We start from the raw sequence: 17,631 nt of genomic DNA, 5'->3' as shown, positions 1-17,631 counted from the left end.
CGATAAAAATTCGTGAATTTTATTTGTAAATTTTGTTCGTACTATTTTTGAATATCTATTGTAAACCCAACTTTGATGTCACGCTAACATCTATTGCAGAATCAGCCTGCATGCCACGTTGGCATAAAAAAAATCAACGGCACGCCGAGAACTCTTCCATTTCATCATGTCCCTTCTTAGCAGTAGGACGCTGCATAATTTTACCTCGTATAATTTAAAAATTCCTTAATTATGTATCTAATTTTTTTAAACACGGGCTTAAGTGAAAAGTGTGTTTAACAAAAATTTTAAAGTACTAAAAACTCGTAAGAAGGGACAAAGTCAACAACCGGCATTTATCATCGGCAAATTATTGTATTTATGCAATAAAAATGCGATTCCAATTTCAAATCCTAATGTAAGTAATTTTAATATATTTCGTTTTAATTTTTTTTTAATTTCCTTATATGTGTTGTTATTTAAAAAAGAAGAGATAAAATTTATTAGATTTTGTTAAATAAAATTTTATACAAAATTAGAAAATATATATATTATTTTTTAATTTTGTATAAAACCTTTATTTAATCAAATTTATTGAAATTATATTTCAATGTAATATTTGTGGAAACGAACAAAAAAGAAAATTTCCAAGAGGGGACACAGCGTCTTTTTTTTCTTTGTCTGCGAAATTCGAGTTGCTCTCCCCACTTTTTAGCATAACCCCTCATTTCCAAAAGTTAGTCCCATTTATTGTTGAATTATATTTGAAATAAAAAAAAAAATTATTAATCACCAGCGTCTAAAAATAATGGCGTTTTCAATTAAATTTTTAAAATAATTTTTAAATAAATTATTAACATACAAAAAAAAACATGTAATTTTAAAGAATTTTTAAAAATTTATTTTTGAATTTGATATAATTTTTTTTATATGAATTCAATTCTAGAGAATTAATCTAACTTAAAATTTTTTTAAAAAATATTTTATTCAATAATATTTTATGAATAAGCATTAGGAAACTTTCTTCAAATCGAAAATTTTTGATAATTTCATTTCATTTAACATTTTGAGATACTTTAAATTACTTTTTCCTTTGTAGATAATTTTAATTAATTTTAATAAATAATATAATTAAAAAATAAATAAAATTTGAAATGGAAGAATTGATGATTTTTAATTCAATTCAAAACGATTTTAATTATTTTATTAAATATTTAAAATTTATTTAATTTATTTGCAATTGAAAATAATTTACCTTTTCTATTTAATAATTAAAAAATTTTCAACTTTTTTGCAATGAGTAAAAAAAGCGTGTGTAATAATTTTCGACTATTGTGCGTAGATTAAAGTTATTTACATTTTAAAACTGTTCTAAAAATTAATTAATGTATTTTTTTATTTATTTATTTATTTATTTATGTACACATTACATATTATTATTATTATTAAAGTATTATTATAAAACTTTCTCAGTTAATCCATTTTCAACTAAATAAAGTCGTTTAATATTTTTTTTTAATTTCGTACAGTAGATTTTTTAGTTTTGTCATTTTTATGTGATTTAAGTTTTAAACAAAAAATTTTTAATTAATAAAGGCATCATTAAAGTTTACAATTATATATTTTTTTAGATTCTGAAATAATGTCCGAAATTGATATTGATTTCAACATCAATGAATTAGACGAAGAAAATATCTAAAAATGCAGAATAAATATGAAATGATAGTGATGCCTATTAAAAAAAAGGGGAAAGGAAATCTATCAACAATATTTGATATGCTTGATGAAATCCACTAGCAATATCGAATATTAAAACGGAGATGCAAAAAAAAAAAAAATTTGGTGAGTAATTGCATTAAATTTAAATAAATATTATTTTTATTGCAAGACTAGTTAAATTTTCTTATTTTTATGCTTTCAATTTTTTAACTATTTTTAAAGTTTAAATAAATTTTTATTTAAAATAATACTTTTTATTAAGAAAAATTGATTTTAAACGTAAATTTAAAGTACCAATGGCAAAATAAAGCAGATTAAAATATATATTTAACCAGAAAACAGGCTAACAAAAAAATATTATAATTAAGATTAAAATAAAAATTTAAAAATATAAATTTAATTTAATAGATTGAAAATCGAGGAATTTCATTTGTTTCGCCGGAGAAATTATTTGATTCTCCAACGATACAATTCATCAAGATTACATACAATAGAAGATGAAAGAAGAAAAGAAAAATTACTCCGAAAGGAAAATTTCGCATCTGGAAGTACGATTATTAAAAATAAATAATGAAAAAGGAACCAAGATTAAATATCGAATTATTGATGCAATAATTTGGTAATGTAAAAACAAACATCTTGTTGCTTATATTTTTCGAATATATAATAATAAGCCTTTTAATGTCTTTGTTAGAACACGCAAAAGAAAAGGTTTTATAAGCGCTTTAAAATTTTTTACCATTTTTTAAAAAGTATAAATCCTTTGAGGATAAAAAAAAAACTTTTCAGTTAAGGTGGTCAATAACATACGTGGTCAATTTTAGTATGTTCGTTTTATTGTTTCATTCTTAAAACATTTGGTCTAGCTACTGAATCTGCTGTGATAATGTTATAATGTGTATAAAATCAAACTAAATTAGTTTGGACATTATATTTTTTTTCATATGTATCAGAAATTCGCAAAAGAATATGTTTTTGCAACAATTGTTAAATTGCATGTTAAAAAACCATAATGGTTAAAGTTTATTTGCAATTCGTATATACATATTTGACATTCTGCTACAAAATGACTTTTTTAGTCTAAGATCTCTTTTGTCGCAAAATTGTCACTTGTTTATATATACAATTATATTTTACTATAATCTCAATGATGCTCACTTACGTAGCTTTGTGCTACAAATTTTACTTTTGTGAATTTGTCAAAGTACAATATTCCATTCCTCACGAAACTACTTAGAGTCTAAGTCCGAAACCGATTTCAGAAACTTTTTTAAATCTTCCTAATGATAAAAAATATTCCTCATTTAATCTTAATATAATCTTTCACTTATTTATTTCATTTTATTTTTCATTTATAATGCCATTGAGGTAATTGAAATAGTAGTCTTTTACCTTAATTGGTCTTTTATATTCTCATTTTCAAAGGACGATTTTTAATTGGTTATTTGTTATGGATAAATAACCAAAAACAATTTTTCATTAATAAAACTAGCCCAGTATTCAACCTAGTAAATTTTTTTTTGTTAATAAAATTAAAATAATTTTCATAAATCATTATAATTAATTTTAAAAAGGACAATTTTATTATGTAATCCAATTTAATAAAATGGATATTTATCCAATTAATCAAATCACTAATTCATCGTTGTTAAAATTGTCTATACAAAAGTAAAACTTACTTTGTCACTATTTTTTTTGTTGAAATAAAAAAAATTCATTTGTAAAAATCATATATTTTGAAGTTGTTTCTTATTTACCTGACTGCAATTTAAATAACTTTTTTCACAAAAAAATACTTTCATTTACCTATATTTTACGATTTAATATATTTTTTTATACTTTTAAGAATCAGAAAAAAAGTTAGACAAACTGTATTTTTAAAGAGTTTATTTAAATTTTAAAAAAGCTTTAAAGAAATTTAAAAGAATTTAAATTAACAAATTTTTAAATTAGAAATTGCATTTAAATGAAAATTAAAAGTTTTTATGTCATAGAAAACGAATTAGATAACAACTTAAAAATTTTTCTAGGTTACGTTACCTATTCATAAAATTTTTTTAATTTTGATTCAAATGCAATTTCTAATTAAAAATTTTTTTTCATTATTTAAAATTTTATCGAAGCTTTTTTAAAATTCAAATCATCTTTTTCTTTAATAATACAAAAATTGAAAAAACCAAAAATAAAAGCAGTTGTTGAAATTGTAAAAATGAAACTTTATTAGGCTACATTTAAAATTCCTAACGGACGTTTTGCGTCGAACAATGATTGTAAATTCTACAATATTTTCTCACTATTCGGCTGCAGTCCCATGGCAGCGTTTTGTCACTAGACCATGAGTGTAAAAGAGATGCAGATATATGTTTGCTATGTTTACACTCAGGATCTAGTGACAAAACGCAACGCAAAACGCTGCCATGGGACTGCAGCCTTAGATATAAAGTGCCAACGTTAAAATTGTAGAAGTAGCTTGAAGTTAAGCTCCACCCACAACATATGCGTAAAAACTAGATGCGCATCATTCCCCGCCCAAAAAAATTGAAATAATACACATTCTACAATACAGAGGAACCTTTGAAATGTGACAGTCGTAGTAACTGCGCAACTATGAGTAATACACATCGAAATTTATGCGTATATTACATTTTACGTAGAGAGGGGACATGTGGTGTTATAAATTCCCAACCCTGAGGAGAAGTAAACACAAGTAAATTTTTTTTTACCGTGCTTTTTAGTTTATCAAAATGGTTAAAAACGTATCGTCAGCAAAATGTATTGTCAAAAATTGTAGAAATAGTCAAGAAAATAGTAATAAGCAGTGTAAAAAAAGAAAACTAACTATGCATCGGTAAGAAAAATATATTTTTATCCATATGTCTATTTTGAGGTTATAAATTTAAATTTAATATTCTTCGATATGTATATGTATTATAATTTAAAATTTTCTTTTATAAATATATATATATATATATATATATAGTTTTCCAAAAGATCCATCTATTAGGAAAGAATGGATAAAAATTTTACAATTAAATGGTATGGCAACTTTTACCGATAGACATCGTGTTTGTTCCGAACACTTTTTAAAACAAGATATTGATAGAAGTAGTTCATTTAGAATTAGACTGCGAAAGAATGCAATTCCTGTAGCAAGTTCTATCGTAAGTAAATAAATAATAATTTTTATTATCAACTGAAATTTTCGACGTTATTATAATTTAAAAATGATTTTTTTATTTATTTTTTTTATTTCTACTTTTTAAGTAAAAACAAAAAGAAGGGATTTAATTTTAAAATTTTATATTAAAATATTTTTTAATTAGAAAATTTTTTTTCTTTTATTAAGTTAAAAATTAATTTTTATTTGTTACACTTTTTTAAAATTATTATTTAATGATAATATATTTATTAATTATTTATTAATAAAAAAAAATATTATTTGTATTTAAAATAAATATATATTTAATTATTTATATTATACAGATAATAAAATAATAAATAAATTTATTTTTTATAAGAATGTAAACAAAATTATATTACAATTTTTTTTAGTATCCCTGTGAAATAAAAAAAGAAATTAATAATGATTCGGAATTTAGCGAATGGGAGGAAGAAAAATTTTCTCCTGAAAAATTAAATAATTTTGAATCATTTATTACACCAATTAAATGTGAAAGGAGATCAAAAACTTCTCCCACAGTGAATTGCGATACAAGTTATACAAATTTGTTAAAAATATCAGTTATGCGACAAGAAGAAAAAGTTGAGTCAGAAAAAGGTTTGTTTATAAAAAGTATAGAAATATTAAAATAATTTATACAAAAATTATAAAATATATTAAATTTTATAATTTTGAAAATTATATAAAATATAACTAAATATATTATAAATAATTTTGTAAATTATAAAATAGAATAATTAAGAAATAAAATGAAAAATTAAATTTCACAGATTTAAAATCAGAGAAATTAATAGATCGCAGAAAATCAGTTTCACCAAAAAAAAAAATAAATATTTCATTTGGAAATGGAAACAGAGAATTTATTTGTAATGATGATAATTGGGAGATAAAAAATAATGATGAGAGAATAGTAATAAAGTATTTAAATGAAAAATTACGTCTATCTCGTGTGAATATTGTATCAATGGAAAATGATATAACAAATTTAAAAGAACAAATAAAAAAATTACAAGATTCAGTGACTGATTATACTATGACGGTCAAAATTTATTGAAGCTATATATTTTATAATAATAAATAGGTAAAGTATATATCATTGAAATAATTTTTTGCCTAAAAATTTAATTAATTAATTTATTATTATTTATAAATTATTTTTAGCAAAAGAAAAGAGAATTTACTAATGTGATCAAAATGCAAAAAAATAATTTTTCTAAATCGATTTTTTTTTGTTTTTTAAACATATAAAAAGAGTCAATTTAGAAGAAAGAAATTTGTTGCGTTTATCTTTTACATTTTTATCACTAAAATTTAACAGTTTAATTAATTGAGAAATTTAATTAGGTTTTATTTTTCAGATTAATTTTCAACTTTTCATTAAATTATTTTTATTGACGACATTCCAATGGATCTTAATTTCTACTAGTCTACATTGTATTATTATTTTAAAAAAGAAATCATGAAGTACAAGTGCATGTAATTAAATCTTGTAAAAATCTATAAAATGGAATAGAATTTATAAGAAAAAAAAAAGATTTTTTTTTTTAGGTAAACAATCAATTATTATAATTAAAACATTCAATGTATAATTATGTAAATTTTTAAAATAAATTCTTTGTAATAACATAATAAAAAGAAATAAAATTTTTGTAGAAAATATTTTTTATATTTTTATTTATATTGGATAATAAAAATCAAAAAAATACTCCATAAACTATCGATAGAAAATAAAGAGAAATTTTTGAATTTATTGAAAAAACAAAGAGAAATATATTTTTAAATTTGTTGAAAAAAAAAACAAAGAAAGTATCGGTTATTATTTTACAAATAAAAAAAATTAATTAAATAAGAAAACTAATTTGAATTTTTATATTTTAATAATATATCTACACATATTGAATATTTTACGTCAACTACTTTCTATAAAAAAAAAAAAATTACAAAAAACAGTTTTCTGTCATAAAAAACGTTTTATAAACATTAAATATTTTTTTTTTATTTTTAAATTTACTTCTGTCATTGAAAAATGTATTAAAGAGCCCGTTAACACAGTTGGCCCATTAGCTCAGATGGTTAGAGCGTCGTGCTAATAACGCGAAGGTCGCGGGTTCGATCCCCCCATGGGCCAGTATCTTTTTTTTGCTAATATTTCAAAAATATTAGCAGCGCAATAGAAACATTTTTTTTCATAGAAAAAAGTATATTCTATGTTTTTTTTTAAATATTTTTTGTTTTATAAAAGATTACAATATTCGAAAAGTTCTATAGAAGTTGAAATTAAATATATAACATATATCGATCCAGGCAAATGGTGCTTCTATTCACCAATGATAATTTTAGGCAATAACTTTTATAAATATTTATTAAGAAATAACAAAATCTCAGGAACATATATATATATATATCGGTAAAGAGATGTTCCTTTAACAACCTTAGACATGGACTGAGCTCGTAGTCCCCACTCATTATCCCTCCTTCGTCAAGGAGGAGGTTAAGACTACCAAATTATACGTCAAATAAAATACCTTGTCGCCACAGTTCTATTGCGCGACTTCTTCAATATGTATGAAATAAATAATAATAATACAAAAATAAATGAAATTAAGCTTGACTCACATTCTCAGACTGGAGTTGAACCTCTGAAATGTGGCACTTTTCTCACTCATGGTTTAAGGTGAATTCAGAATATACAATGCAAATTAGAGTGGAAGTAAAAAATTATAGGTTATATTTTGAAGTAAAAATACACAAAGATGATTAACTCTTAATACAAATCAATTATGTTTGTTATTAAGTTTCATTATATGAAAATAATCAAGAAAAATTGATTTGTATAAGAAATTTTTAGTATTTTTAGTATCAGCTAAGTTTATGAATGTTTTATAAACAACGCCATCGTTGATCACTGCAACAGCAATAAAATCATCCCGGATAACCAATTTGGATTCAGACAGAAACATTCAACAATACACGCCTGCAAAATACACCTCTAGGTCAAAAAGGAACCGACAGATAGCCCCTTCCACAGATGGAATCAAAACAAAAAATAAATTTCAAGCCCTGGCTGATTTAAATGATGGAACAACAAGCAACGATATAGATATAGATATAGAAATAGCAGATATGGAAACTGACGGAAACAATCAGGCAGAAAATATTAACACAAATGAAACTATCCCTCAACCACAAAACAAAAAAAGAGTGCCTCCTATTCACACCATTAACACAAATCTTAAACAAATACGTGATCTTTTAAATAAAAAAAACATCTTATTCAGATTAAAAGAAATTGATTCCACATCTATAACCATCAACAGCAACAATATTGACAGTTATAATGCAATCATCACAATCCTAAAAGAGAAATGCGTAAGTTATTACACTTTTACCCCAAAACATCTCAAACCAATCTCATTGATCCTCAAAGGAATTAGAGGTAATTTTGAAGCCAAAGAAGTGGAAGAAGAAATCGAAGCACTAGGACTAGATAATGTTAAAATTATAAAAACCTCCAAATTCGTCTTTGACAAAAATAATCCTGAACGATACCACTTTCTGATACAATTAACCGCAGAAAGCTCTGCTAAAAATCTTATAAAGGAAAAATTTCTTTTGCATCAAAGAGTGTATTGGGACACGTTAAGAAAAAAGGAAATATTTCAGTGCAGAAATTGCCAAAGGATAGGACACGCAAGCAGCAACTGCGCACTTGGATTCAGGTGCGTCAAATGCTCAGAAAATCACGGACCCAAAAACTGCCCTCTTGAAAAAACCACAGACATCAACAATCTGAAATGCGCAAATTGTGGACAAAAAGGTCATCCTGCTTCGTATAAAGGATGCCCATATTTAAAATTCCACAAAAATATACTGACGGAAATAAAAAACAAACCGAATTATCAGCAGAAAAATCCCAGACAGTTCATAAGTACATACACAAAACAAAACCAATCTTATGCTCAAGCCATGCAACCAAACTCTATAAGGAACAATCCAGCACCATTAAATAATACCAATCGTGAACAACCTAATATCACTAACGCACATAAAGATCAAGAAAGTAACTTGACAACAATAAATTTGTCACAACTTTACCAAATTCTCAATCAATTCCAACAAGATATTTTACAAAACATTCAAACTCAAATGCAAGAAATCAAGGATCAAATTCGAACCAACGCAGATAATATAAACACTCTCTCCCGCGAAATTGACATACAATGGAGTTAAACAACCACACACTGAAAATAATTTCCATAAATGTAAATTCTATTGTCACATTGCAAAGACGCAATGAATTACTCAAATTTATCAATGATAATAACCCAGACATTCTACTTATTTGTGAAACCAAATTAAAACCACACCATACAATAGAGTTCAAACATTACAATACAATAAGATCTGACAGATTGTCAAATAAAGGAGGAGGAACTGCAATACTGATAAAAAGAAATATTCAATTCGAGACAGTTTTCACAGCATCATCTCGAAATAACAATCTCCTACAATACACCATCATCAAAATAAACAGGAAAGGCGACAACCTTTTTGTAATAAGTGCATACGGAACCAATAGCCACCATGTGGAATTTATCACCGAATTAAATGATCTCTATGACAAACTTAAACTCTCATCTCCAGAAAACTATTTTATAATCGCTGGGGACCTCAACGCACGGAATCCAAATTGGGGCGATGCGAAACATAACCAAAGAGGCCTCTATCTTTACTCATGGCTAAACACTGAAGGAATCACCTACAAAACCAAATTAATATCACCTATTACACCAACTTATGGAACTTCCTCGTACCTAGACATCTGCCTTGCAGACAACAGAATCCACTTTGAAAACCTCATCAACTCAAAAATGAATACACTACACTATGACAGTGATCACAAAGCAATAGTGTTAGAAACAAAACTTACGGAACCATTACCACAATCTACAGAAAATAATATTAAACTATATAGATGCACCGACTGGAATAAATTTCAAAACATAATCTCAAAACAACTGAAAAATCAAATACCACAGAACAGAAATCTCTCCATACCAGAAATAGATAACCACATATTAAAACTCGACAATATTATTAGAAATGCCCTCGAGAAAACCGTACCTCTCAGGAAACCAGTGGACAATATGACAAGATACCTCAATCATAAAATTGTTAATCTCCATAAAGAAAAATCTTATTTACTCACTAAAATGCATAAGCTGCAAAAAAGAAAAAATTCCTTAAATATTACAGAAATAAATGATATCAAAAACAACATTAAAGGATTAAACTACAAATTAAAATATGAATACTTCAAAGCAACCACTACAAAATGGGAAAATCTTATAAAATCAATAAACATCCATAACTCTAGTGAATTTTTCCCAAATATCAACAAAATCTTCAGGAAACGTTCTCCCATAACAATAGAAGATCTTCACATAGACTCGAATTCAACACTTCTGCAGAAAGCAAATATTGATTCACCGGATATCAATACACCTCATAATAAAATAATCATTACAGACCTGCAAAATAAATTAAACATAATCGGAGCGCACTACGAAGCAATAAACTCACCAAGATATCTAAACAATAACACCAGATTAAAAGAACTTGTCGACGAAGCAGCCAACAAAATCAACATCGAATTTAACCTTACGAGAAATAATAATCTGACACTCGTAAACTTCACAGATGACAACCCTGCCGCTGAGCCTACAATAGAAGAACTAAAAAATAACTATTTTACGTCACCCGAAAAGCTTGCCAAAATCTTTAAAAAATTACCCAGGAAAACTTCTTTTGGTTTAGATAACATTCCTCCAATAGCTCTTAAATATATACCTAATATGTTAATTGTGCAATATGCTATAATATTTAACAATGCACTAAATCATTATTATTTTCCTAAACTTTGGAAAACCGCCAAAGTCATACCTATACCCAAAAAAGATAAAGACTTAAAAGAACCAGCAGGTTATCGGCCCATCAGTCTAACTCCAAGCATAAGTAAAGTTTTCGAATGCATAATAAACAATGCCATCAATTACTTCTGCAAACAACATAATGTTATCCCACACAACCAATTCGGCTTTCGTCAAAAACACTCAACTATACATGCTTGCAGTAAATTAATTAATGATGTCTTCTTTCATCTCAACAAGAAAGAAATGGTCGGAGCAGTCCTCATTGATCTGGAAAAGGCTTTTGACTCAGTATGGCTCAACGGATTGATTTTTAAATTAATAAAAAAGAACTTCCCTATTCACCTTATTTACATTATCCTTGATATGATACACAACAAACAATTTGTTACATGCAACGGTCAAGCCACATCACAACACATCTACAAAATAGCCGAAGGACTTCAACAGGGAACAGTGAATTCACCAGTCTTATTTAACATTTTTACAAGCGATTCTCACAGCATTTACTCCCTCAATAGCAATAACAACACATATTCAATCACGTATGCTGACGATAAAATTATATACGTTGGAGGCAAGAGCATCAAAGTAGTACAGAACACACTCCAATCTTTAACAAATAACATTAATGACTATTATAAAATATGGAATTTAAGGATCAATCCAAACAAATGCGAAACAATACTATTTCGCCAGACAACTCGAATCTTTTCAGAAACTGGAAAAAAAAAAATCAAACAATTCTCGATCACCGCAACTAATCCCGATACAGGAATCGCTTCTGCAATACAACATAAAAATACAGTCAAATACCTTGGTGTCCACTTGGACCATTTAACAAGACTGCGAGCACTCACCTCACCACACAACTGAACAAAGCAATTTCGCTTTTTAAAAAATATAGCAATATCTTCTTCCAAAAACACCTATCTGCAAGGGCAAAAATCATATGCTACCTTCTGCTCATAAGACCGATAATGACCTACGCAGCTCCAATTTGGTGGAACTCAAGCGCCTCGATATTGGAACTCTTTAGAGCTTTCGAAAGAAGATGCCTCAGAATCTGCCTTAATATGAATCGCTCTAAACACAGCGAATTCATGAAATACCACAGTAACTTCGAATTATACAATAAAGCAAAAATACCAAGGATAGACAACTTCATAATCAAACTCAACCGAACTTTCTTCAGCAACGTTATCACAACTGATAACAAATTTATTGACAATCTATCAGCTATACCAATCAACTATACTCAATACCTACAGAGTGGCTATATTCCAATACAATGCTTTCTCCAACTAGATCACCAAGGAATGATACAAGACGAAAACAATATTCCTATTATATATCATATATCAAGACATAGGAACTCCAAAAGCTTACCGTCCACTTACGAGGATATGAAGAAACAACATAATGTCTACAACACCACAATCTCATTACAAGACTTCTGTAACAAGGACAGAATAAATAACAAAAAATACTGGTGGATCCCACGAGACAGTATGCATCTTGATGAAATCAGGAAACGTGCTAAAAGAAAAAAATCGGATCAGGACAATGACTATCTAGAAATCTTTCATCCATCAATTCAATAATTGTAACTAATAGTGAAAATAAGTGCCATTATAAAATATAGTGTGTGATTATAAAATATAGTGTGTGATATTTAAAGGTTGACTTTCTTAGAGACTACAAATTGGATTAATATTTAATTTTCATATTTTCTTTTTTTCTTTTGTACATACATCTTTCCTTCTAACTCTCTAATTTTACTTCGTTTCATATAAAACGTCTCCACAAGAGTTTTTGTAATCTGCATTTCTCTTTAAGGATTTAAACTTTCACATAAATTTCTGCATTGTGCATTAATCAAACGATATTGTTATAAAACCAAGACAAAATAAAATGTCAGCGAAAGAACTTGGTACGAGATAAGACACGTTTTTCTTACAATTACCAATATATTTACATCATAGAGTTAAGGTCTTTTTTGTAATTTGTTTGTGCCTTCAAATTGTAAACATGGTTTATTGAGAAAAAATAAATAAATTATTTAATAAAAAAAAAAAAAAAGTTAGAGCGTCGTGCTAATAACGCGAAGGTCGCGGGTTCGATCCCCCCATGGGCCAGTATCTTTTTTTTGCTAATATTTCAAAAATATTAGCAGCGCAATAGAAACATTTTTTTTCATAGAAAAAAGTATATTCTATGTTTTTTTAAAATATTTTTTGTTTTATAGAAGATTACAATATTCGAAAAGTTCTATTGCGCGACTTCTTTAATATGTATGAAATAAATAATAATAATAATACAAAAATAAATGAAATTAAGCTTGACTCACATTCTCAGACTGGAGTTGAACCTCTGAAATGTGGCACTTTTCTCACTCATGGTTTAAGGTGAATTCAGAATATACAATGCAAATTAGAATGGAAGTAAAAAATTATAGGTTATATTTTGAAGTAAAAATACACAAAGATGATTAACTCTTAATACAAATCAATTATGTTTGTTATTAAGTTTCATTATATGAATATAATCAAGAAAAATTGATTTGTATAAGAAATTTTTAATCAAGGTAAAACTTGTAAACATAACCTATAAATAATTCGTTTGCTTCTAATGTCCCTTTGCAACGCGTCACAGTTTTGATTTCACTCTTATGGTGCACTCATATTTTTTTGGCTGCAGGTTACCATGTCAACGCACGAGTGTGAGTGAGACAGAAAATTTGAATATTCAAATTTTCGCACTCACTCTTATGCGTTGACATGATAATTTACAGGCAGCCAAAAAGATGTGAGAGCGCCTTTATAGTTGTCACCATGATCAAGGGCTACTAGAAGTATGTTACCTACCCAACCCTGGTGAACACAGCCTTAAATTATTGAAACAAACCAAATTCTGCAGTCATGAGACAGAAAGAAGAACCTAAATATACCTCTCTTTTTCTATTTTATTCTTCGTCATGATTTTTGCCCCATGAAAAGTCACCCTTATTTACAAATGTCAAATACAAAATCAGAAACCACCCCTTAGAAAACATCCAATCAGCATTGAACATACTGCTGTATCAACCAATCACTGTATACTCACATGTGAACACTCACGAACGTGCGTATAGTAATTATCATATAAAACTCACACATTAACACATGCTCATAAAACACCTTTTTTTTCATGTATCACGACTATAGACGCTTCCTTTCTTTTTTCGAAAAATATTGTCAAATTCAATTTGCTTTTGACTTTCTCATAAGTCAAATTAAACAAATAACAATAATTAAAAGTGAAATACGGTGAATTTAATGTTTAAACGACGAATAATAAAATATTCGAAATAATCGAATTTTTTTTGTAACTCTTTTTTGGAGTCATCACTTGTCAAAATTTATTGACCATAACCTCAACAATGACAACGGAAGCGACAGTTCTTTTTGCAAAGCTAGAAGCTTTAAAAGACATAAGGTAAGTGAAAATAATTTTTTTTTTTCAATTAAAAAAATTTTATTATTTAAATTTATAGCTTTTTTAAAAATTATTTTTTTTTATATATGTAATTTATTGAAAATATAAATTGAAGTAAAATTTCAAGATATGCTTTTTTGATTTCATGTTAATGTATATTAGTGAAAAATTAACATGTAATTTAGAAATAAAAAATTCGTTAATAAAATATGATAATATTGACAAAAACATTGTTGATATTTAATGATTTTTCCATATACCTATATATATATATATATGTATAGAAAACAATAGACAAAGAGGGGCGTGAAATTTCTTGAAATAAAAATGTCAATTTACAGATGTCGCTTTTGTAGGGCGGTAATTTTAAAATTTTTCTTTGTTACGTACCTTTAATTATTTTTATTATTTTAACGTTGTTGTTATTATTATTATTATTATTATTATTATTATAAATAATAACAATTAATAATAAATAAAGTTATAAAAATGAATATTTTTGAACATTTTAGAAATTTTATTTGAGATAATGAAAATTCTTTAAAATCTAAACGATTGATTGTTTAGAATCACTAAAAAAGAGTATTAAAAAATTTAGCAATGAGAAATGATAAAATTTGTAGACAAAGAAGTTTAATAAATTTTAATTTTTTCAGAATTTCGTGTTTTATTTGAAAAATTATTAACAAATTTAATTAATTTAAATATAATTTAATTAATTTGTTTTTAATTTTTTAAATTATATTTATAATAATTTTAAATACTAAATATTGTTAAGAAGAAAATTTATACCACCTAAAAAAAAGTTAATTAAAAAATTAAAAAATTACAATAACAAAAAAATTATTACTTGGCAAAATTAAATGAAAATTAATTAATTAAAATTATTATTAGTTTACAATAATAAATATTTCATTGTTCAGATCAAAAACTGTTCAATTAGAAAAAGTAAAGCAAAGAATTGTTCAGGAAGTTGAACAAACAGAACAAGAGGACAAATGTTTATTTGAATATAAACAAGAAATGAATTTATTGATGCAAGAAAAAATGGCACATGTCGAAGAACTTCGACAAATTCACGCTGATATAAACACGGTATTTCTATTTTTCATTTTTAATTAAAAAAAAAAAAAAAAAAAAATTTCTCTTCACCAAAATATTGTAATATTATTATTATTTTTAAAATATTTTCTCTTTTTCTAATGAAGGAAAATAATTTTAAAATTAATTTAATTTTTTTTATTTTATTTATTAAATAGAAAAAAATTATTATATTATAATAATAAAAAAAATATATATTATAATAAAATAAAATATTTATTATAATAATAAAAAAATTTAATATATATTTAAGATGGAAACTGTGATAAAACAAGCCGAAGAATCGCGAAACAGATCAAGAGAAACGGCAAAAATGATTCACATAAACGATTATCAACCTTTGAAACACGATATTGATCGTATGAGAAGAGATTATTTAGGTCTTGAGAGATTGCCGGAATTATGCGAAGTTGAATCCGATCTTATTTCTTCCGAGTAAGTCAATTTACAATTTTTTTTTTTTTAATTACAACAAATTTTGTTCGAAAGAAAATAAAAAATTGTTTTTTTTTTAATCTTTTGCATATTTTACACAAAAAAACATTTTTTGTTATTTAAGGAAAAAAAAAGTAATGTAAATATATTTTTTTAAACAAAAATTAATAATTTGATTTTAAAAAAAAATTGTTGAATTATTAAAATTAATTTAAGAAGAAAAATTTTTTATCACTTGGTATATTAAAAATACAAGTGAGTGATAAATAATGTTTGAAAAATGATTTTTTGTCCCCCTTGTAGTTATTTCGATCGTCCCGTACAAAAATCTGAATGGCGAATGGACATTCGCAATGAGGAAATTATGTCTTCCGTGAATATTCATGGACATCCGGGTCATCCTGGTGGAAATACATTTCTTGCTCCGCAGCCACTTCAAGGATCAAGTAAAATTGAACAGAGGCCACTACCTCCTGCTCCTTGTCCACCTCCAGGGCCCACATTCAGGTATTCCTGGTATAACTCAATTTTTCTCTGCAAACATTTTTTAATTCCATTATTTAATATTTATTCATTTTTTTTTTCACGAATTATCAATATAGCTGAAAAATTTTTTTTTTTAGACAATTATATCCATTCGGTAAACTGTTTTCTCCTTCAAACAAAAAAAAACTGAAAATAAATAAAAAATTTTGTAAAAAAAAAAAAATTGAACATTAAAAGAAATCGAAAACTATATTATTGAAAAAAAAAAAATTGGAAAAAGTTGTACAGTGGTTTGCAAATGCAAAAAAAAAATAGTTTTGAATATTAAAAATTTATTTATGTTTTTTTTTTAAATTTTTTTAATCCTGAGAATTTATTACTCAAAAATTTCGAGTATCTGCAAAAGTAAATTTTCAAAATTTTCTTTCATTCTCCTAAAATTTTTGGCATTAAATTTTGTTTCTAAATTTTCCCAATTTTTTTTATTATTTTTAAGTAGTAATAATTATTAAACAAAGCCAAAAAAAAAGAATCAAACCGCTTTTTACATGTCAAAAAAAAGAATAATAGAGCTTAAATTTTCAAAAAAAAAAAAAATATTTAATTTTCAGGCAACAACCACCGCCAATGAAATCGTGTCTCTCCTGTCATCAGCAAATTCACAGAAATGCGCCAATTTGTCCTCTTTGTAAAGCAAAATCACGCTCACGAAATCCCAAAAAGCCAAAGAAGAAAGACTAAACCCAGAAAAAAAAATAATTGAAAACTATGTGTTCGATATCCCGGTTTTTTTTTAAATTCAATTTAAAATGCAATACACAATGTAAACGGTATTTATAGAATATTATAAAAAATTCCAATTCATTACAAAAAAAAAAATTTATATATAGAATTTAGAAAAAGAGAAAAAATCTTCCAAGACTGTTTTAATTACTAATCGTATTTTAATCGCCATAAACATAAATTACTTTCTTATTGTAATTAAGATTTTTAAAATCTTCCATATTACTTGGTATTTTAGATAATAATTAAAAATAAGTAATTTTTAAGTTATACTTACATTAAAAATTTCAATGATGATTTAACTATATATATATATATAGTTATAATAGTTATTAATTCTTGAATTGTTATTATTTAAGATTAGAATTTATATAATTAGTAAATTAAAAGAAAAAAATGTGTTTTTTTGTACTGCTTTAGTTTTGTCTGAAAAAAATTTTAACCGACTTTTTTTTGTGTTACTTTTTCCGCGAATAGAATATTAAAATTAAAATGTGTTTTATTTATAATTGAACAATAAATAAAATGAAAAAAAAATTT

At 25.7% G+C, this 17,631-nt stretch overlaps 2 protein-coding genes, 1 long non-coding RNA gene and 1 other non-coding gene across 5 annotated transcripts; all 4 read left to right on the top strand.

The window, feature by feature from the left end:
• Window positions 1–139: 139 nt before the first annotated feature.
• LOC127286631 (uncharacterized) lies at window positions 140–2,936 on the top strand. Its single transcript, XR_007843772.1, has 3 exons — window positions 140–397; window positions 1,611–1,821; window positions 2,107–2,936. It is a non-coding gene; the product is annotated as an uncharacterized LOC127286631 (long non-coding RNA).
• A 1,421-nt stretch (window positions 2,937–4,357) lies between these two features.
• On the top strand, window positions 4,358–6,538 carry LOC127286627 (uncharacterized). Its single transcript, XM_051313119.1, has 5 exons — window positions 4,358–4,546; window positions 4,679–4,859; window positions 5,251–5,476; window positions 5,650–5,960; window positions 6,238–6,538. Exons 1-4 carry the CDS (start codon window positions 4,443–4,445, stop codon window positions 5,931–5,933), a joined length of 795 nt encoding a protein of 264 aa, XP_051169076.1. The 5' UTR covers window positions 4,358–4,442; the 3' UTR covers window positions 5,934–5,960; window positions 6,238–6,538.
• Window positions 6,539–6,933: 395 nt separating this feature from the next.
• Window positions 6,934–7,007, top strand: Trnai-aau (transfer RNA isoleucine (anticodon AAU)). The gene has a single exon. It is a non-coding gene; the product is annotated as a tRNA-Ile (tRNA).
• Window positions 7,008–13,955: 6,948 nt separating this feature from the next.
• LOC127286626 (zinc finger C4H2 domain-containing protein) lies at window positions 13,956–17,544 on the top strand. 2 transcript variants are annotated; one of them, XM_051313117.1, is made up of 5 exons: window positions 13,956–14,286; window positions 15,210–15,381; window positions 15,641–15,822; window positions 16,126–16,338; window positions 16,920–17,544. In XM_051313117.1, exons 1-5 carry the CDS (start codon window positions 14,231–14,233, stop codon window positions 17,047–17,049), a joined length of 753 nt encoding a protein of 250 aa, XP_051169074.1. In that variant the 5' UTR covers window positions 13,956–14,230; the 3' UTR covers window positions 17,050–17,544. The 2 variants fall into 2 exon arrangements, with proteins under 2 accessions (XP_051169074.1, XP_051169075.1); XM_051313118.1 differs by having other exon boundaries at window positions 13,960–14,286; window positions 16,126–16,329; window positions 16,920–17,536.
• Window positions 17,545–17,631: the final 87 nt, after the last annotated feature.

The sequence above is a fragment of the Leptopilina boulardi genome, unplaced genomic scaffold (genome assembly GCF_019393585.1).
Source record: "Leptopilina boulardi isolate dan_hultmark-lab unplaced genomic scaffold, ZJU_Lbou_2.1 LbouV2_362, whole genome shotgun sequence".
Taxonomy (NCBI): Eukaryota; Metazoa; Arthropoda; class Insecta; order Hymenoptera; family Figitidae; genus Leptopilina; species Leptopilina boulardi.
This window is presented reverse-complemented; position numbering and strand designations above follow the sequence as displayed.

What these genes read in the sequence shown, in the direction of transcription:
- LOC127286627 (XM_051313119.1), top strand. Translation starts at nt 4,443, where the DNA reads ATGGTTAAAAACGTATCGTCAGCAAAATGTATTGTCAAAAATTGTAGA. An exon ending in AGAAAACTAACTATGCATCG is followed by an intron (nt 4,547 to 4,678) that starts GTAAGAAAAATA and finishes ATATATATATAG; the next exon opens with TTTTCCAAAAGATCCATCTA. An exon ending in AAAAGTTGAGTCAGAAAAAG is followed by an intron (nt 5,477 to 5,649) that starts GTTTGTTTATAA and finishes TAAATTTCACAG; the next exon opens with ATTTAAAATCAGAGAAATTA.
- LOC127286626 (XM_051313117.1), top strand. Translation starts at nt 14,231, where the DNA reads ATGACAACGGAAGCGACAGTTCTTTTTGCAAAGCTAGAAGCTTTAAAA. An exon ending in GAAGCTTTAAAAGACATAAG is followed by an intron (nt 14,287 to 15,209) that starts GTAAGTGAAAAT and finishes TTCATTGTTCAG; the next exon opens with ATCAAAAACTGTTCAATTAG. An exon ending in TTCACGCTGATATAAACACG is followed by an intron (nt 15,382 to 15,640) that starts GTATTTCTATTT and finishes TATATATTTAAG; the next exon opens with ATGGAAACTGTGATAAAACA.